The sequence below is a fragment of the Alligator sinensis genome, unplaced genomic scaffold, assembly GCF_000455745.1.
Source record: "Alligator sinensis unplaced genomic scaffold, ASM45574v1 scaffold168_1, whole genome shotgun sequence".
NCBI lineage: Eukaryota > Metazoa > Chordata > Crocodylia > Alligatoridae > Alligator > Alligator sinensis.
Genome location: NW_005842377.1, coordinates 1,135,913 through 1,157,750, shown reverse-complemented (window position 1 = coordinate 1,157,750; position 21,838 = coordinate 1,135,913). Strand labels below are relative to the sequence as shown.

The following is a 21,838-nucleotide window of genomic DNA, read 5'->3' as shown; positions in this document are numbered from 1 at the left end:
GGAAAGAGGGCTCTGCAATGACTGAGGGGGCTGAGGAGGAAAAAAGGGAGGAGGCTGATAAAGCTGTAACCAAACAGGAAGAAATTGCTTCTGCTTCTCATGCGCATGAGGAGGAGCAGAGTGTGACAGGCCACCTTTCAGATTCATTGGAAAGAAAACCTCACTTTGAGGTAATTCGTTTAATAATCCCTTGTTTCTTCATTACAGTAAAATGGTTGCAGGATTGGACTAAATTAACTTCACTGATGAAGAGTTAAATAAAACAAATGTAGATTACTCTGCAACGTCTTTACAGTGAGCAGTTTGTTTCCTCTTATTCCCTCCTTGCATGGCAGTTAATGAGGCTTGTTGCTGGTTTCCATTATTGGCAACATTTTGTCAGTGTTCCCCAAGCTAAGGACCAACTCCTTATATTTGGCCTTTAATGTTGGTTACATAACAATAAGAAGATGGATCAGTTTGCATTGTCTTTTGGCAAGTTCATTAATATTTGTAGGAGTTCGCTTTTCCAGAAGGAACAGAAAATAACCTGTTTTCTCTTATTTGGTACCCCTGAAAATAATTTACCTTAGCTTAACTACCCAGATTTTGTATTTCACACTTTAATGCCATTAAGATGATTTCTAAACGTATTTATACTAAGGGTTTAACACGACCTTCACTTTCTGAGAGAGAATTGCAAGAAAACAAGCCTAAATAGAAATCTGTTGTCCTGTCATTTTGAACTTTTTTTAATATTAGCATCTTTTCTAAATGTGGATTTCATTAGGCCAGTTCATTAGCTTTATACGCTGCCTTGGAGTGCTGCTGACATATGTATGCGTATGTATCCTTATAATGAGGTTTTTCCCCTTTCCATAGTGCAGAGCACTTTTTTTGTTTTCATTTTTCACTTCCTAACCAAAACATTTGAAAAAATTTGTGTGATAAATTTGAAAGCTTTAATGAATGCTCCAATTGCTTTTCTGTTCAAGCAGTCACCAGTTGTGAAGACAGAGACTATCAGTTTTAGCAGTGTTTCCTCAGGTGGGGAGAATCTTGAAGTTTCTACCAAGGAAGTGCCAGTAGTTCATACAGAAACAAAAACCATTACATATGAATCTTCACAGGTAAGCAACTGTAAAAGCTGAATAGTACCTTGGTGTAAGTCACTACACCGTTAAATAACAGTGTTGCCAATAGTAAACCTGAAGTAGGTATAAACGTAGTCTTACCCTTATTTGTCTTTTTGTAAGTGGTGTTTAGGCTACAGATTTTTGGAGCTTGTTAGGCACATAGCCTTAAGAAAAACTGAGTAAGATGCATTGTAATACAAGTGGAAGTACTGTCAAACGTACAATACCATGTAATGAAAAAACTGGGATGAAAACATGAAATAATATCTAAGTTTTATGAAAGGTGCACTGACAACTTGTGGTCAAGATCCCTGACTTCTAGGATTAAGGATGTTAATCCTCAGGTTTACATGGAACTGCAACACGATTACTGCAGCTGGAGAATACAACTATATTCTGCCTGTCTATCCAAATTATCTGTGAAACTCCAAATGCATATCCATATCTTTGTGCTGTAAATTGTCATATGCAATGTGTATGTATGTATTTTGTAACACTGCTGTACTCCTCTTTAGGAGATACTATATTTCAGTGGTGGGTAAAGACATCTCTGCCTATCCCTTGAATGTTTCACAGCACTACAATAAGGCTTGAATGGGTAGTATTTGTAAAGTGCTTTGAGCGAATTACAGATATTTGACAGAATAGTCCATCAGTTTTATTAAAATAGTCTGAGAGCAATTAGTTTTGTATTGCTAGGCACTCTCCTTCTCCAGAATTATACAGATAGGAAACTTTAACTAATATAGATAATACTTTCTGCTGCTTGAACATTTTTTCATGAGGTACTTTTTTTTTTTTTAGATGGATTCCGGTGCCGACTTAGACCCAGGTGTACTGATGAGTGCACAAACTATCACATCTGAAACTACCAGCACTACAACTACTACACATATCACCAAAGTAAGTTTTCAAAAAATGGTGGGGAGGGGGGTTATTCCTAGAATAGGTATTTTTGCAATTTTGGCAATACAAAAACAGTATTTATTTCAGAGTATAGCTATTCTCTGGGTGGAATCCTGTCCATCTTAGGTGCCAATTCAGTTCCCGCTGCTGTAGCTTAAGCTTCTCACAACATCTCTGTGAGGAAAGGAATTGTTTAGCAACATGCCAACAGAGGGGAAGTCTGTGGCAGAGTACATTATGGAACCCACAACTCCTGTGCCCTGGATTGGCAACCTGATGCCTAGGACCATACTTCCTTCCATTTAAGCTAATGATAGAACTTCCATTAAATCTGATGGGGAACAGAATTCATCTCTGTAGGACAGTGGTCTCCAACCTTTTTAAGTAGGAGATCACATTTGGCATTTAAAAGTAACCCAAGATCTACTGTGCACTGCTGCCCCTGCCCCTCCCCCTTCCCCTCCAACCCAGCAGATAAGTCTGGGGGGAAGGGTGGGGGGGCAGATTGAGGCAGAGGGACAAAAAATTATTTGGGGGCAAACCTCCACAGCAGGTAAGTCCCACCTGGCCGGGGCCCCGCTCAACTTACCCCTGCTCCTGCCTCTGTGGCACTGTACCTCACCGCAGGGACCTCAGTCTAGCCCCCACCTCTTCCCTCCCCCATGGACTGACCTCCTGGGCTGGGGCATGCACATACATGCATGAGAGCACTCAGCCCCCCAGCCCAGTCTCGGATTAACTTCAAGAGCCTCCGAGATCTACCGCAAGAAGCTCTGAGATCTACTAGTGGATTGAGATCCACTGGTTGGTGACCAGTGCTGTAGGAGAACCACACAAAGGTCCATTCACTGCTTGAGTAGTTAGGGAGGAGCAAAGGCCTTGTGCTTCACTCGCTGTGTGTGTGTAAATGCGATATACATACTTGCTATTCTTTGTCAAGGTTGTCTAATGGGTGGTCCACAGGTAACCCACAAGGGGTTAAATTGTAGCCCTTGGGCTCCCACCTGGCTGTCACTCTTTTCATTGCTCTAACTACAAAAGCAGCCAGAGTCTTTGGCTTCCTCTGGCTCCCCCTCTTTCACTCTGGCAGTTGGTGCAGGACCATGCAGCATTGCACAACTGACAGCATTGCCTATGGCACCAGAGAGGAATGATTCAGTGTGGGAACCGAGGCTGGGGAGAGTAGGATTCACGTGGGGACTGAGGCTGGGTTATGTAGGATTCACGTGGTGCAGATTGGGGGCGACACCCAAGAACATGGTATAGCAGGTGAGGGGGAAGGGGAGGGGAGAGGCACCCAGGCACACTTTGCAGCAGGGCAACACAAGCTACAGTGGATGGGGGCATGCAGCGTGCAGTCCATGGCGCATGCGGCCCTCAGTCACTTATGGACAGCCCTGCTTTTTGTGGTAGACTTGCAATCGACGCTGAACGTTTTGACATATCTGATGTATAATAAATAATATGTATAAGGGTATGAAACACTTCTGAGAGTCCTGCAAGGTGAATTGTCCCTGTTCCACTATTGCTGGATTCTTGAACTGTTTCTTCTTTGAACAAGCAGCAGCACTACTAAGTGCGGACATTGATTTGTATTTATTTTTTCTGTTTAGACTGTGAAAGGAGGCATCTCAGAGACAAGAATTGAAAAACGAATAGTCATCACTGGAGATGCAGACATTGACCATGATCAGGTGGGGTATTTAAGGTACTAAATAGTGCCCCAAAGTCTATCAGAAAGTATATTTAACCATATGCTTTAAAAGACACAATTCATACTGACACATCTTAAAGTAAGCCGATTTTAGTGTTTAAATCAATGACAATATATTTCATATTTTAATCATCTTTCCTCATTTGTAAATTGTGTAATTGATCATGAATCTCTTCACCTTGCTACTGATCATGCATGTTCCACCTCCTTTTTGTTTTTGCCCTTCTGTGGTTTCCTTGGGCTTAGGCGCTGGCTCAGGCAATTAAAGAGGCCAAAGAGCAGCACCCTGACATGTCAGTGACCAAAGTAGTGGTACATAAAGAGACAGAAATCACACCAGAAGATGGGGAGGATTGACCCACAGGTAAGAAGACTAGATGATTTTCCAAAGTACTTAACGAGATAGCATGTGACAAAGGTCATTCTCCTTCCATAATTCACCTCTCGCTTTTTCCTTTCTCTCACTGGCATTTGCGTATATTATAGAAATATATTATTTGAGTGGTGGTATATAAATGAGAATTACTTCTGAAATCTACTTTAAATCTAAATAATATGCATGTGGTTCTAAATGTTTTTCTTTGTTTAATAATGCCAGTTAGAGAAATGGAACTTAGTCATTTGCTTTGGTTGGCTCTCTGAATATTATTCTTTATCCATGCTATGTATTCCTGTACTTTCTAACCCTCAAGTCTGAATCCTGCTGTCCGTCTGTACATGACTTAAGAACAAAAGTGTTTTGTTCTTAAAGGTGTGCATTTTAATACACTTTAAAATGCTAAGGGAGATGACCAAAATTAAAATTGGATAACATTTTCCAATGTTTAAGGACAATTATGTCAGAATTGAGGCTTCTAATCCCAACTTGTATAAATATAGTTCAGTTTGGTTTTGTAATGTGTCAGTATTTGGATGCTTTGCTTCCATGTATTTTTAAAGGACCTTTTATGCTTTAAAGTGGCATTGTTTCTCAGGATGAGATAATAATGCAGCTTTTCTTGTGTCTAGCTTTCTTCAGTCAGGGCATGTTCTTTAGCTGTGTTTGGCTAAACAGGTGTCTTGGTAGTATTGTATTTACTGTATATACAAAAACATATCATGCATACTAACTAACTTGCTATGCAAGAACTGTTAATGCCAGCATCATCCCATAGGTTGCTTTGAATGCTGTTATGCAAAAAAGAAAAATAACTAAAAATGGCTGCGTGTCGAATTTATTTGAATTCATAGCAGCATCTTATTACATATTCCTTATGTAGAAAGCACGTATACGTAGCACTACGTATTCTTTAGCATTTGGTATAAGTAACAGGGTATGGGGCATAGCATCTTTTGAAAAGTTATTGCTTTCTCCTGCTTCAGATAAGAAAATATAAGCTTTACGTAAATGGGCTCACTACTATTTACTTTGGAAGATGGAACTAATCTTTAAGGAGTGAGTACCAATAACCACTGTGGTATTCAGCTAGTTCTTTCAGTTAGAACATGACCTGGTTCAAATCTCATGGAAGTCGATAGGAATATTTCCATTGACATCAATGGGCTTGGGATCAGGTTGCCTGGTTAGCAGTTACTTATACTAGAATGTAGCTTTTTTTTAAATGTCTTTTGTTCCCTGAAGTATTGAACATAAGTCATTTTGCAGCTTTGATTTGGACACACATGCAGCTGGTTTATACGATTAACACAGTTCTCTTTCCTACAGGAATAATTTAGCTTGCATATGAATCCACACCATTAGGAATACCAGAGCCTATATGGAATCTCAGTTCTAATCAGACTGACTTATGTCTGTCCATGGAAAAGAAGAATTGATCTTGACTGCTAATAAGACACTGGCAGAGATACCCTCCCATAGAAAGCAATCTGAATCCGCATCAGTAAAACTTGCATGAAGCAACGATAAAATTATAAAAAAGCAGCATTTTTAATTTTCATAAAATGTCTAAGTTTTCAGCTATACCTGCACGTTCATAAACAGTATAAACAGTGATCTTATGTAACACACAAACAGTTCATGCCTTTCACAGTTTACAAAAGTCTAAACAACTTTAAATTTGTTAGGTGGCAAACCTTTTGTTTACGAAGACTGTAAATGAAGATTACCCTAAAAATGCTAGAAGCTGTATAGGTACGGTGTATGATGTTTTACCACACATTAGATGTGCCAATAACACAGTTTATTCAGTAAACAACTTGAATCTTCTGTCTGTTTCATCTGGTTTTATTTTTGCCCAACAATGATGAATCTTTAATCTTATCAAAATATTTAAATGCTTACAAAATGTGCTTTGTATACCTGACTAAATACCTTATGAGGTAGTGATGATTTTAGCTTATTAACTCAATTTTAATTTTTTTTGTCAGCATTGTTCAGAGTTACAGTCAGCTACCAGACACCCCCTTACAACTCCTAACCCTGTAAATTCTCTGTAGTTATTTTGGAGAAAAACTGTATTTTCCTTAGCTTGTAGCATTACAAAATTATTAATCTGAAATAAGCCTGATTTTTTTTTTTTTAATTGATTTTTCCCTTTTAATTCTCAAAGGAAAAAAAACCATTTCAGAACCTGGTCAACATTTACTATCTAGTTCAGAGCCAAGCCTTAAATTGTACAGAACATCCCCTCATTAGTATTCAGTCATGATATCCATTAAAAGGATATAGTCTCCATTACACTGTCAGCTGCATCACAACACATGGTGAATGTATGTTTCCGCATAGTGAAATAAAAGTGGTAAATGCATATAAAATTGTATTGTTCTGTGTTTAAAAGAATCTAGTGCTTTTATATATATATATATATATATATATATATATATATATATATACTCCACACCTAAGTAACACTTGTATGATATCAAAGGCTTTATTCATCTGAATAGTAGACACATCCTGTCTTCAGTGGAAAATGCTACATTTTTATTTAGCAGGGGGCCCAAAGGGATAATTAGATGAAAATGTATGCCTTTGGGTAAAATGATTGCAAGGCAAAAGGAATGGCCAGTTTCTTCTGTTTTCTGTAGCTGTAGACTCTGTTTCACTTAAAGTAAATGAAGGGTTTTACAATTGGCTAAAAACTTGCAATGAAACTATAGCATTGATGCATATCTGTTTCATTTATGTTTGCACTAAATCACAATTAAATTATTTATTTAAGATGGTCCTCATTATTCTGTTTCCTCTTGCTTACCCCCTGACCATATCTTGGTGGTGATTCAAGAGAGATCCATGGAGGCTAACTCACCCACACACAACATAATAAACCCAGGTAGGACTGCAAGGAATAAATACAGGCAAAATTTCCAGGATATTCAGGGCAAAATGTTGTTCTTGATTATGTACACAGATTAAGTGGAAATAGCTTCAGTGGAGGGCTGGATTTGACCCTATGATTTATTACAAATATTTATTTTCTTAAATTAGAAAGGAAATATGAGTATATATATAAATATATATATATAAAGATCTGTAGATAATTAAAAATAATCTTCTAAGGCTTTTAGAGATCTGCCCTTAGTCTCTTAAAATGCCCTCTTCATCCATTTTTCATGTCTTTTGTTCAAGATCTTGCTCTGTGTAACTTTCCTCTTCCAATGAAGCAGTCATCTCTCACGTATTACATAATAGATAATGCAAAGATTGTGCTGTTACATTCATAGTCTCCAAGTTATCCATTCATGTCCTTTTTTCTAATCGTGCAGATGTACAAGAAAATATCTCTGTGTATTCTGTTCCTTCCCAGTGAAGTTAGAATCACATTTTTCCCACCTACACCTGTCCCATCCCTGCCCAGGTTATGGCTGTACATGGAAGGCTTCCATCCTATTTTTCAGCAGACTACATTTCAGGATCATGCTTCTGCATCAAGGAGTTTAAAAATAGACACTGAAGCCATATTGGTCTCCCCTCAGGTGTCCCTTACCTGGTCAGCTAAAAAACAGCATTATATTACCTCAGATAAATGTGACAGGCTACTATACTGCCTTCTGTCCAGACTTACCCTTAGCATTATATTTTAGCATGGCTTGAGGAGATTGTACTTTGGTGATTCTGTACAGCATGTATGCCATCTAAAGGTACTGTAACTTTATGAGGTTAGTCTCTTTAGAAAGGATACTCATGGCTACATTATGGCCTGAGCACGTGCTGATTAAGGGGAGATTAGAGTGGATGGGCAATGAATGACCTCTTAGCGTCACTGTTAGCAGCAGACCTTTGCCTAGGGTAATTCCTGGGCATGGTTCCTAGGAAATAATAGCTTTGGTTTTTGTTAGAAACTGTTTCTTGGGTTGTCTGTCTAATGCTGTGCCACATGAAATAAAGAACACCTGCCTGTTTCTACCAGCCATCTTTTGTCTCAGTCTCTTCTCACTTTGGTCCTTTTCCAGTTTCCATGCCTGCAGCAATCCATACAAACAAACAGCCACAAGACCAGCATTGTTTGAAAACACCATCACTAATACACAGACCGATACAAGGAGAAACAGGGATCATAATTTCAGACAGTACAGTACTATGGGAGCTGCCTGTTCTGCATCATTAAGATAAGGGACCTTGATGCACAGCTGGAAGTTAGTGGAATTTGCATATCAGGCAGTAAGGCTACATAGCAAGTATGTTCATTCTACACACACAAAGTGTTTACACAAAGCTTCTCATATATAAATATACATATATATTCATCCTTTGGAATTGTTTTTTATTCCTCTGAAGCTTTTTGAGGTCATTGTAATGATGAGTAATGATATTGACCAAGTTCAGGCATCATCGGAATTTTTCAGATGGGCTTCCAAATTCAGATATAAGGTCAGCATAATTTTGATATCTTTAGGTCTTGTGGTTCAAGTCACAGCTCTGTCAGACGGCTGTGAGAGTAGTCCTCATTCAGTCCTTATTAAAATATTTTTCCTTGTTAGCATATTTGGCAAATCAGACAATGAGGCCAACCTGTAGGTCAAGAAAATTGCTCCATAAAAGTTAGTATTGTTTAGATTGTGGCAATCACAATTTCAGCAATTCATTTAATTTAATGTATTGGCTTTTCCCTGATGCCAATAACCATTTTATCCTTTCCTATCAGAAGGGGCAGTGGAGAAATATTATTTTCCTTTTATAGATAGGTACTTAAGGCACAGAGGGCATGTTCAGACAAGCACGCACATTAATTTCCCTGTGGACAAATCGCCACAGCATATAGTTGTGCTGCTGCTACTTGTCCCTGGGGAATGCTCATACACGTACATTCTGGCACGTGGCAAGTTGCCCTGGGGTAAAGGAGACTGGGGTGAGCACCTGGGCTGGCCCCAGCAGCCTGACCTGGGAGCTTCCCAGAGCTCCAGTAACAGGAATCCAGTGCCTGGCCAGCAGCTGGAGTGTAGTTCAAAATGGCCAGGCTCCGGTTTTGGGTGGTGCACACTGCTGCCACATGCACCACCCTGCTTTTTTCAGGCACGAGTTTTCAAAACCTTCTGTACTGCAAATTAGCAGCACAGTGAACACCTGCATGTGTACTGTCTGCAGTTTGCAACACCGCAGATGGGTCTGCAGTGCTGCATGCCACACATACACGCTCATTGGGATGTACCCAGATAGACGATGTATCTTATGAGAGGAACAGAAGTCTATATCAGACATAAGGAGTAAACCCTGCTTCTTGGGATTTAAATCCAGTGCCTTAGTTTTACATCCTCTTGAATGCAGTTCTAATCTATTTTTTAAAAATGGTTTATGCACGCACTCTAACATCTATGCATTCCATAAGTTATTTGTAAAACATTAATTGAAGACACCAGCAACAGGCACAGCAAACATTTCCAGTGACCCTTTTCTACATCTCCAATTCAGTCAAGCAGATGCTTGGTCAAAACTGATATCATGCTTTAATACTTCAGTAACCAAAGGCTTTGGCAAACTGCAAGACCCTTGACCTTCAGATCCTTCACTAAAACCTGTCTTCAGTCCTCAAAAATCTACTGATACCATGAAAGACTCTTCAGCTAATCTAAGTCATTTTGGTGGTATATAAAAAGAAAAGAAAGTCCATGTAAGGTAAGCGTCAAGCCATATACAGTTTATTGGACTGGATGTGTAAGACTTTTTCATATTCTGATTTTAGATCCTCTAATGCAGTTGTTTCCAGTTTTTTTGCCTCAAGCTGCCCCTTCATAATATCTTTGGAATTCAAGGTCTCACAGGCTGGGGAAGAGCAAGAATCTAGTTGGTGCCAGCTGAGATGGGCACAAGACCTCACCCCACTGTGCCCTGATTTTTTCCTCATCTTCCCCATTGCAGCCCCAGCTCTGTATCAGAGGGGACATGTACTGTTCCTCCAGGGTCTCCAGTGCTGGCAGCCAGAGCTACATACACCCACAGCACTTCCTGCCAGCCCCAGGAGCACATGAAAGGGAGAAATGAAGGGTGATCCAAACTGAAAATTGTACCCTGCATGGCTGCTCATCTGTCTGTCCACAAACACACATGCAAAGCATACTGCTGGGAGCACAGAGGCTGGCACAGGAGCAGTGAGAGTGGGGGGAAAGGAACAGCTGTGGGCCCTGCTTGTCTCTGGGCCACAGGTGCCCAGCAGTGGTAGAGAGGAAGAGTGATGGCTTGCATCCTGGCATGGGCAAGGCACCATTAAATGCTAGAAAGGATTTTGTGTCACACCCTGATTTGGGAATCACTGCTCAGTGGGTTTCCACTCTTCTTTCCCACCTTTCTATACTGAATCCACTTTCTCTTGCAACCACTATCATGCTTGGTTATATGAAGCAAAAGTAATATATCCGTTGCGTATTGATTGGATGAAATTAAAACCTACAATTTTCTTAGACCTATCATTTTATCTGCTTGGTTGTAGATTGTCGTGTTCTTTGCAGCTCTGCCTTCTCTAACCCTTCCAGAGTCTTTTGCAGCTTAGCTTTGCCTCCCTCGTTGAATTCCTCCAATTTTGATGTTGTCTGCAGCATTGATCACAGTTGAATTTACAGCAAGGAATCTCCTTGGCAAACATGGACAAAAAAACACTGGTTGAGGAAGGTGCTTATGTTTTTCAGTTTGGTTCGTCTAAACCAGAGCTTCTCAACTGGGGTGTCCTGGCACCCTGGAGTGTTGCAAAACCCCTTCAAGGGCTCTGCACCACCAGTTTCTGGGCTCCACACAGGACACTCTTACCTGGCTACAGCAGCAGAGCCCCAGCTGAGCATTACCAGATAAGCTGAGGCAGTACAACAGTGGGTCTAGACTAAGGTATTTTTAAATTCAGCAAACCTATGAAGGGGTTCTAAAAAGGGCGACACCCGCTTGTCTAAACACCCCCCTGACACACTCTCTCTCTCCCACCCCCCCCTTTTGGAGACTGTATGCATTGCGTGGCAAGCAGCTGTGTATACTTCACCTGAAAGTGCTGTGTGGCCCAGGTTCAGTAGTACTTTTTTTATAAGCTGTGATTGCTACATTTCTCTCACTTCATCTGCTACAATTCTGTTCCAAATGCCAGTTGGGTTGAGAGCACAAAGTCTGCCTTCTGGGACTGGTTATGGCACATCTGAAAAGAGAACTGTGATATATAGAACAGCTATTCAGCCAATAAGTCCATTATTAGCTATGCAACTTGCAGTCCCTTCTCAAGCTAGAGATTTAAGTAGAATTGTAAAGCGAGTTACAATTCTGCCTATTCTTACATAAAAATATTTTACACAAAATACTGTTCATTATCTGAAAACTAAATGGTGCGTTGCATTAGAAATAATAGTAATCATTTAGTAATTTTGTTAAATTATAGTCTGCTTTTTCACATCTAGTCTTATTTCCTTTTTCTTTCTCCTTTTCAAATTCAGTTCTTCTCAACCCAAACTAACATGCATTATGAGACTTTTAGAAGCGGGATTTTAAAAATGCTAGTTGAAGGAAGCCTGTCAACTTACATTATACAAAATATACAGTGCCCCCTCAGCTTTCATCTCACAGCCCAGAGTGTAGCTATAACCATTATATTATGATAGGTTTATCCTCATCTCTAACATAACTAGTACCTTACATAATTAGGATTAATGGGATATACTGGAGAGAGTGGTGAACTTAGAGATAAAATAATGAAGACAAAATTTTCATTTTTTCAGTACTAATTTGCTGTTCTCCACCAGATGTTCTGTCACATCTGTTTTCTCCATTACACCCTCGTAGAAAGCATTCTATTTCTCTTCAGTGAATATTCCTCTGGGCCTTCTTTTAAGAAAATGTGATATATTCAAGAAACTTTTGTATGGTAGTTGAGCTCCTCCATCTGCTTGTTCAGAGATGGCAACCTCAATATTTTTTCTGTTTTGCAAAATTCTGTATGGATTTCAAAGCCTTTGAATAGCATCAGCACTGCTTCTGCTTTGCAAACTTTACAATATTATTTCTACTTTGTAATTATAGTTCTCAGTTTCAAATGTCATGTTCATTGCTGTTACACATTTACATTGTCCTCCTTGATGGATAAGAAACAGCCCTGTTTAAAAGGTAATTTATAATATAAAAGTTAGAAAAAATACAATAAAAGACCCATGGAGAACCAGAGTTCTTCCCGACAGGGTGGGTTTGATAGTGAGAAGGAACAAAACATTAACAAGTCTTCCAAACCTATTCCAGTCTGGAGAGCACAGCCAACAATATGCTGTCTCCTTGTACAAGGAGTGACACTGGTACAGGTAATATGCTTCTCTTCTAACTGTCCTTCTCCCAGGGACTTAAGGAGCCCAGTTCACTAGTTTTCTGTCCAGTTTCACACAGCAGGTCTGGTGCAGAAAGTTCATGGCTGTATGTAATTCAAGCAAGTGTAAATGTTTTCATAGCAGTCAAGTGGGACTTTCTGTCTACCCAACAAAAGTTTAGCATGTCGTGGGTCCCCAACGCTCTTAACTATTAGTCAAAGGTATGTATGTAGCAGGATCCTGACTCCGTCGCTGACATTGATACAGCACTGACAGAACACAGGATTGTGACTCGGCCTCTGGCAGTGCCTGGCTTCTAGGAATGGCCATTGGACAATCACTTCTCAATACCTAACATTTGGTGCATAAGGGAAAAATATAATTTGTGCTAACTGACATAGCAGGTCTCTGGGGTAAGGATAGTAGTGGGTGGGGAGAGAGGGAAGTGTAAAGTGCCTATACAGTAGGAAAATATGAATACAGATGAATGGAAACATTATGTGCATCATTTTGTGGGGGAAGCAGCAGTATAAGGGTAGCAGGGGCAGTTACTGCAAGCATTGGGAAGAGGCTTCTGTCCAGTGTCGCATCCTGTATCTCCCCAAGTTTTTCTTCAACCCTTTTTAGGTACTCTTGTTCATTTGTCTTCCCTCTCATTCACCTCCTAGATCAGAGTGTATCTGGGCCATTGGTTCTCTAATTCTCGGTGACTTCAGCTTCATTGACAGTGCATCTAAAGTTGCTTGTTTCCTCCTAGCTACCTCTTCATTCACAGTGCATCTAAAGTTGCTTGTTTCCTCCTAGGGACCTCTTCATTCCCCTTCCAGTCCTCAAGACAAGCCTTTCAAAAGTAGGCTTCTTAACTGCATAGAATGACATATGTGTAAGTGGCAAGGATTTTTCTAGGGGAAATCTACCCCTGTCTTGCCTCTTGAATAATTCCTAGACCATCACAGCTACAACATCATCTCTAACACTACCAAAGAATGACATGTTCATATTTAACCAGCAGCACTTAGTCATAGAAGTCAAATACAATTTTTTCTGGTGTGGGGTAGAATTCTTCCATCACTGACCTTTATTTATTGCACATGGCCTGGTCCTGACCTGATTGCCAAAGTATCTCAGCCATTGCATGCATGAGGCAGGCAAGGTTCTTTGGGTAGATGTGATATCATGGATGCACAATACACTTATTACCTGATTGTTTATGAACCAACAATAAGTTATCATTAAACACAGACTAGGAGGAAACCAAGTGAGTTTGGCCTCAGATGCACATGTGAGTCGCTGCGTCCTGGTATTTCTTTTGAGATGATACAGTTACCACACTGCCTTTTGCTTTGAGCTGTGCCTAAATTCACAATCCAGCCTTACAGCATCGTTGTTCATGAAAATACATGTTAGATTGCGAGCTCTTAGAGACGAGGACTGTCTCTTACTTTATTTGCAGAGTAACTGGAACAAGTGAAGCCTTTTGAATGGAACTATTCTAGCCACGAAAGAGTTAACAGGGAGATGAACTGCTCTTCAGCTAAAAAGTGATTGCTGGCTCTGCAACAACTGAAGAGATAAGGCACTGCTCAAAGGAAATGCAGGGCATGAGGAGGAGGCATGAGGAGGAGGCAGGAGTGAGAAGAGCTCCTTCAGTAACAGACTCCCGCTAGATAGTCAAGAAAGAGGTTTACGGAGGCATAATAGGAAACAGTTGAAGACTGGGAAGAACTGGTTTTACTTGCCTTATGCAGAGTCCCTAGGCTAGCACCCAGAGGAATGGCAAGTTAGGTTTCCTCCACCAGCCAGAATTAAGGGTTGCCACAGAGGTAAAGAACTTGAATATCACTAGGCTTGAAACTTGCTTCTTGGATACCTGCAGACCTCTCCATTCACTAGACTACTTGCTGCCCTGAGAGAGAGGCTATTAGTGGCCTGTCTGGAGCAGTCATAAACCAAAAAGATGTGTAAAGTAGAGTGAAAGGACCATTGAAACAAACACTGTAAATCCCCGCCCCCATAACTGCAGACAGTGCCAACTGCTGAAAGCAGGACTGGACAGGGGCTGTCAGTCTTACTGAAATACTAGTAGCGTTACATGACTGGTTTCCCTTGCCAACCGCTGATGTTAGGTTCCTGAAAGTTCCTGTGGTTGGCAAAACTGTGGTTGGCTTATGGGAAAAATGGCAAGTGGCTGGCTGATGTGCGGCCACGGAAAACCATGGTTACTCAAAACTGTATATCAGGGTAGCCAAAACGGTGTAAGAATATTAAGCATGGATACTCAAAACCGTGGTTGGTGAGGGAAACCTGTACATGCTTTGGGTGACTGTGAATGTGGTTATTGGCCACCACTGTCCCCCTGCTTTACCTGTGGCAGGGTAGGGTGTTATGCTTTGTGGCTGTGTAAAAGAGTTGCCTGTGTAGTTTTAATAAGGGGTTAGGATGGTTTCAGGTGGTTTGGATAAGGATGATCCTGCTTTAGGCAGGGGGCTGCACTAGATGACCTATGTTCATCTTTAAAGGCTAAACACTGTTAACAAACAGTCACTACTAGGTTTAAGAAAAAACCATCATGTTGGATGAGCCAGGGGGAGCCCTTAAAACTAAGCTGTTTTACTAAACCAAAAGAGTACTGTAGCATCTCTTCCTCAGAGCAATATAGAGCATGTGTCATACAGGTAGGTATGTTTCCACTGAATCAATTTTAGGATTTATGGGGAAATAATCTTTGTAATCTCCTCAAGGTAGCTTAGCCAATATCTGCTAAATGACACTTGTGTACAATTTATATGATCAGGATAAATGGTCCAAACAAGGCTAGAATAATAAAACATTCATTCAACTGCAGTCTATTCTAGTAACACCTATAATGAAATAGCTTTTATTATGCCATGTCTGTGTTTTTAATAACTTTCAAATAGGTTACTGTAGCAAAAGCAGAGTAAAATTCTAGATTAAATAAAACCCATCCAACCATCTCAAATTAAATTATTTCAGTGCAACTGAACATTACTTCAAAGTCATGACTACTAGGAATCAAATGAGTATACATAAGGACATCCCTGAAGTCCTGATGTCTATACAGTTTTGTTGTGCTTACTGCTGAAGTGTATGTTTATTCTTACCTTTTGATGTTGACAAGCTAATCATCTTATTATCCAACGATGCTCCTGAAACATAATAGGCAGATGTTGGGGGAAATAACTGTAATATCCAATGCACTCACAGCTACTGCTGAAAGCATTTTTGCTACTGCTAATGATTATTTGTGCTAGCTACTGCTAATGATGCGCTCAATAAAGAACACAAACAAATGCCAACTTCTACCCACAATGATATTTCAATGTGTTATGCAGCAATATGTGAGTTCACATTTGTCTCTATATACAAAGGACTGAAGCTCTGGAAAGGCTAATGAGGACATTGTTCTCTGAGCATCAAAAACCCCAGGAGGCAGAATAAGCAAGGGGAGCAGAGGAGAAGCATCAGAGGCAAAAGATTTCTGGGCTGTGAGGAGGAATAGGCCTGGGCCAGCTCCATAGCATTCATCTGACCTATAGATCGGTCCCATGCTACTCATCCAGGCTGCAGAACCAGATGAGCTTGACACCCCAGGTCTAAATCATCTCAATCAAGAGTCTGTCTAATCTGCTCTTAAACTACCAAGGATGAAACCTCTCTAGGTATCTTGTTCCAATACTTTCTTATAGAAAGAAAGTTATTTTTTTTTAATATCCAACCTCAGTTTTCCTTGCTGCAATTTAAGATCATTGTTCCTTGTCCTGTCCCCTTTTGCCACAAAGAATAGTTTATCTTCATCCTCTTTATAATCACCTTTCAGATATTGAAAGACTATTGCCAAATTCTTCCTCAGTCTTCTCTTCTACAAACTAAATAATCCCACTGTCTTTCTTCTAGTAAGTCATGTTTCCTAGACCTCTAATCATTTTTTGTTGCTTTCCCCTGGCTGCTTTCCAACTTCTCCACATCTTTTTTGAAGTGCAAGTCTCAAAACTGGGCACAGTGCACATGTGGGGCCAAATCAGTGCTGAATAGAATGGAAGTTTTTCCCCTTTGGTCCCCCTCTGCTGATGCTCAGTTCTCCCCTACTTTCAAGCAATGCTCCTACTATGCAGTTGGGTTTTTTGTTAACTTTTACTAGATTTTATTCCACTGTAACCCTCAGGTCCTTGCCTGCAGTATTGCAGTTTAGCCAGTTATTTTCCATTCTGTATGCGCATGTGGGATTTTTCCATCCTAAATGTAGGATTTTGCCCTCATTGAATTTCATATGGTTCATTCCTGCCTTGCTCCAGAGTCTTCTCCTATAACGGAGATTTGTGCAGGCTAGATAGAGTTGGTGGAGCAAACTTTAGAAGTGTATGATTCTTTCTTTGTCTAACAGCCATCCTATCCCTGTGTGCCACACAAGAGCTGCTTTCATAACTCCAATCAGAAATAAGTGGGTCATGACAGGAACCTGATTCATTAATATTAATTTCTATAATAATGTCACTAATACTATACACGCACACAAAATGTTAATGCTCTGAGACTACTAATGATGTATTTCTTTGTCACTATGTGTGGTTTCCACTGGGAATTGAGCGCTATCTATAGCATGCTGGTAAAAATTAGCTTTACCACTTGTATGACTGAAGTTGTACTTTGGAAAAAAGGATGGCTATAGTTTTTTTATAATTACTGCATTTATTACAGCTTTCATATAACATGAAACTGATGATGGACACACCATCTAGCCACATTTTATGTGCCTAAATAATCCCAAGGGTCTAGATTTTAAGGCTACCACCACCTCCCAAATATTTTATATAGCCATAACACTGCTTGACTGTACTTACAAATCAGCTCAGACAAAAAGTCCAATAATACAATGTATCTGAATAAAATTTGCTGAGAGTCCTTTGATTAGACATTTTAGGAGCCCTATTTCTGGGCCTAGAAGACTTTCCAGGCTGTCCTCCATTCCTGTGTCTGTCTCTCTCAGATTTCTATAGCCATAAATGCAAAACTATGCATACTTGTGGCCTCCATCACTGGTAACCCTATATAGTCTCTTTTCTAATTGCTCCCCAGGACTTAAACAGCTCCTTATAAAGCAAGAGGCAAGGCTTATCATGGGTGAAATCTTACTGGACCAGCTGCATGGTTGGAATAGACTTAGACAAGCTTTTGAATGCAATGCATTTCAAGCACTATTGAAAACCTTATAGTGGCAGCTAGGTGGCAGCTTTGTTGGCTAACTGATATCCTGACTGTCTGTGCAAGTAACACTGTAAAGCAGGTAAGTTAACGTTAAACACAATTAATATGACAATGAATGCACCTGTGCTCAGCAATATTCACTCATGCACTTCTACCCTAAATATAATAGCAGTGTATTTCTTACAGCTAAAACAAACTGAACCTTGTCAAATCTAGAAGTAGTTCTGAAAAAGTACAGACTTTTAGACCTGAAACTAAAAGTCATAGTTGGTGAAAAAATTTTGACAGTTCAAAGAGTGCACATAGCACAATAGGAGCCCATGAGCATGGACATAGCTGATCTACAAGCCATGGGACCCGATTCTTCATTCATTTGCACTGTATGTCATCATTAATACCTGTGTATAGTAAGTGCCAATTAAGTAAAAAAATTCACCTTATAGATTTGGTATGACTCTGTATCCCTGTACCCAGGAATAAGCAACTACCTAAAAGGCAAGGCAGCAGAAAACTGGGTTCCATAAGTATAAAAGAATGCAAGAAAAACTTAACGCAAACTTTAGTTCCTGACATACCCATATAGTGAAATGTGAGCATGATAGGATGTATATACTCTTGCTGGCAAATTGATAAGAAAAGATAGGACTTGAAGAAAATATCTCACTCACCCCAGCTACAGGGAAAACATTTGACCTGCACACAAGTTACCCTCTAGTTTTGCCCTGACCTATAGGGCTCAAACCAACATAGAAAAAGCTACTGAATGTTTTAGACTCAAAAAATATATATAAAAAAATAAAACCAATCAACCAAATAAACAAAAAAAACCCATAAAACACAGAAGAGATCATGTTCCTCTATGGATCAAACAGTGCGGTAAAGGGTGGTTGGCACTGAACTTTATTGTTTGCTTAGACTGGAAGAAGTTAGGATTTAACTTCAAACAAAAGTTTTGGGAGACTGGGCGTATCTACATGTTGCCTTACAACAACATAGCAACGCGCTACATCACTGTACAGTGTGCTACAGCGATGTAGAGATCACACAGGTCTGCACTTGATTGCCAACTACATCACCGTAGCGGCATGCTCCCCAGTTATAGCACACTGCTACAATGGGGGATGTAGTGGGGAAATGGAAGCATGCTCTGCCCACGTGGTGCAGTAATTGCCCGTACTGTGCTGTACTTTAGTACTTCCAAAAGGAAGTACTAATGCATGGCATCCTAGCAATGTTGCCATATGGAGACATGTACCCAGTACTTAGTGAACAAAGTAGTTGGGACATCAGAGAAAGGAGAAAATAGAAATCTACTCTGGAATCATTTTAACTGAAGAAACTTGGGGTTAGCCTCTTAAATAACACTATGGCAAGCAAGCCCTTTTAATTATTACTTGTATTGTTTGTTCTCTGCTATTAATTTCTGATTACACTTTTATATTTATACTTTGTGTAAGGTTCCTGGTTATAATGATTATGTTTTGGAAAAGCCTGTATTGTTCTTGCAGACTCTAGGTCTCCAAATTTCTCATAATATCGCTCTCACAGTCACACAGTTAACATCCTTGATTGATGAAACAAAATAATTAACTTAACACCATAGTAACCTTTTTCTATTTATTTATTTGAGCTGGGGCAGTAACCCAAAGCAAAGAATTATAATATTTTAGTAGCATATGTACAGTATAGGCTTCAAACATAAGCAGAGTCAATCCTAAGCAAATGTTAGAGGCGGCATTGGGGCTAGGTCTACACTTCCTTTTTGTGAAATTCATATGTTAAGTATGCATATGTTCTCAACTGCAATATCATTTTTCCCCCACAGGAGAAATGAAAAAAATAATAAAATCTTGTCAGATCCATGAATGCTGTGATATCAAGTTAAGGAAGATCGAACAGATGTTGTATATCCTGTACTCTGTTTCAATATTCTATGAAATGCTTTATGTTGGGAACATATCTGGAAACATGCTGAGGAAGAATGGAAATAATGGAAAATAAAGTAAAAAGTTTGATACAGTTGCAGAACTCAAAAGTATTCTTAAAACACAGTGGGCACATCTACATGTGACGCTACGGGCAAAAACCACTATGTCACCGTAGCAATGCACTCCCTCAGCATAGCATGTTGCTATGGCGACATAGCAGCTAAAAATCACCGTGCACCACCAGCATGGCATAGTACAGGCTGTTATTACACCATCATTTAGTACTTTCCAAAGCAAAGTAACAACAGCTCCCTAGGAGCACATGTAGATGGGGCCAGTGACCATGGCATCTTGAACTTATAAATGAAGCATGGAGTACATGACCAAAAGTTGAGAGTATTTCCTAAGGAACAGAAAAGGTATGAAATGCAGGTTCCTTATTATTACTGTTACTCAAATCCAAGATGAGTTTTCCCCTATTCAACATGGAGGGAAAAACCCCTTGTCTTGGTTCCGAGTACAAGGTGGGGTGGGGGTGGGGGGAGGTGGATGCTGTGGCCCTGACTTGGGGTCAGGGTCAAAGGTGGAAGTGCAGCAGCTCCTGGCCCTCTCCCTGCATCTATCCCTCCCTCTACCTCTGGCCCCCCTGCCTCCCAACAGCCTCTGCTCCCTTCCCACCCCCACTTACTGCTCATCACAGCTGCAGCCCCATTCCAGCCTCGAGTATGCAGCACAGGGTAGCTCTGGCCAGGCCATGCAGCAGCAGTGACAGTGGCAGCAGTTCTGGCTTTCAAGGATGCCAGAGCTGCCACCACTGCAGTTTTTGCTGTGTGGATGAGCCAGGGTTGGAGCAATCACATGCTTCATGCCCCAGGCCAGAACTGGACTGAAACTATGAATGACATAAAATGACAAGAAGCAGGCTGTGGGAGACAAGTTGAGGGGCAGATTCAGGGGGGCAGGTGGCAGGGGATAGAAACAGGGAAAGTGGGCAGGTGCTGGAGTGTGCAGGCATTGGGGCCTGGCAACAGGAAGGACAAGTCGGCAAGGAGGGAGCAAGGTGCTGGGGCCAGGCCACTTACCACCTGGTCTCTTGTCTCCCCACCACCTGACTCCCTGACTGTTTTTTCCTCTGTAGAGGTAGTGGTGGGGGTGAATTTATGATTCTTCAATAATTAGATTCAATACATGAAAAAAATATATAAATGTGTTATAATTTAACAAATTTATAAATTTTATATTAATAGAATCTAATTATGGGGAGGGTCATCTTAAATTCAAAGTCATCTTGGATTCAGGCAAATGCAGTAAGTAATAATTTCAATTACCATAATACCTTGGAGTGTCAGCCCTAGACCAGGGCCCCATTATGTAGGATGCTCTACAAACATGTAATAAAATGCTGGTCCCTTCCCCAACAGACTCGCAATCATGGCATAAAACAGGTTGTAGACACTGACAGACAGGGTTACAAGGAGGCAGCATTGGCCAGTGTGATCGGCAGGCACCTTATCTTATCTTTGGCCAATGCATTGTCAGCATTTTTGTAGACTTCACAGAAAATGCTATTTTAAATGAGGATAATGAGGTAACTTTGCAGTTGGTTACACTGAGACCTTCCACAACATGAAGGGCAAACTGAGAGAAATCAGGAAAGGGCTCATTTAAGTATTAGGAAGTGGGTAACAGAAGCTGGCAGTGGAATTGAGGGTTCATATGAGAAATGAAAGGTAGAAGAGAGGACAAGCAATGGAGAGCATTGTGGGTGAAGACAAGTAACTTATTTTTAATACAATAGAAAAGGGGGCAATGAACTGGTGCAAAGAAAAAGGTCATGAAATCTAGAAAAATTATCTTGGCTGCAGATTCTGAATAGATATGAGCAAGGCAAGAGTGAGTTAGGGTTAGGGTTAGAGAAAAAGGATGCTTCAGTAATCAAACCTTGATGAGAGCCCAGGCAAGAGTTCTAGTAGGATGGATGGATGGGCAGGGAAAACCACATCTTAAATATCTTGCGTAGAAAAAAGCTGCAAAATTTAGAGATGGCCTAGGTACAAAAACATACAGAGAGGTTTGTGTTAAAGATTATGCCAAATTTGATATCCCTCTTTCGCATTGCACTGATGCAACCCAGGCCCCTTTCTGTCAACTTCTTAAGGCCTTTACCATATTTCCTGTCATACCCGTGCCCCTGACCAATCCTTTCTCTCAGGTGGAAGCTCAAGCATGAATCCTTGGAGCCACAGACCAGT

The 21,838-nt window shown here is 40.4% G+C and overlaps 1 protein-coding gene across 1 annotated transcript in view; it reads left to right on the top strand.

Annotated features, from left to right (window-relative positions):
* The window catches only part of EPB41L3 (erythrocyte membrane protein band 4.1 like 3), a 141,025-nt gene extending 135,084 nt beyond the window's left edge, over positions 1 to 5,941 (top strand). Inside the window, 6 exon segments of the mRNA XM_025210858.1 lie at positions 1 to 170; positions 978 to 1,109; positions 1,920 to 2,018; positions 3,635 to 3,715; positions 3,982 to 4,099; positions 5,441 to 5,941. The exon segment at positions 1 to 170 is cut by the window's left edge and continues 28 nt beyond it. Coding sequence (XP_025066643.1) covers positions 1 to 170; positions 978 to 1,109; positions 1,920 to 2,018; positions 3,635 to 3,715; positions 3,982 to 4,092 — 593 coding nt within the window. The 3' untranslated portion in view covers positions 4,093 to 4,099; positions 5,441 to 5,941.
* Positions 5,942 to 21,838: the final 15,897 nt, after the last annotated feature.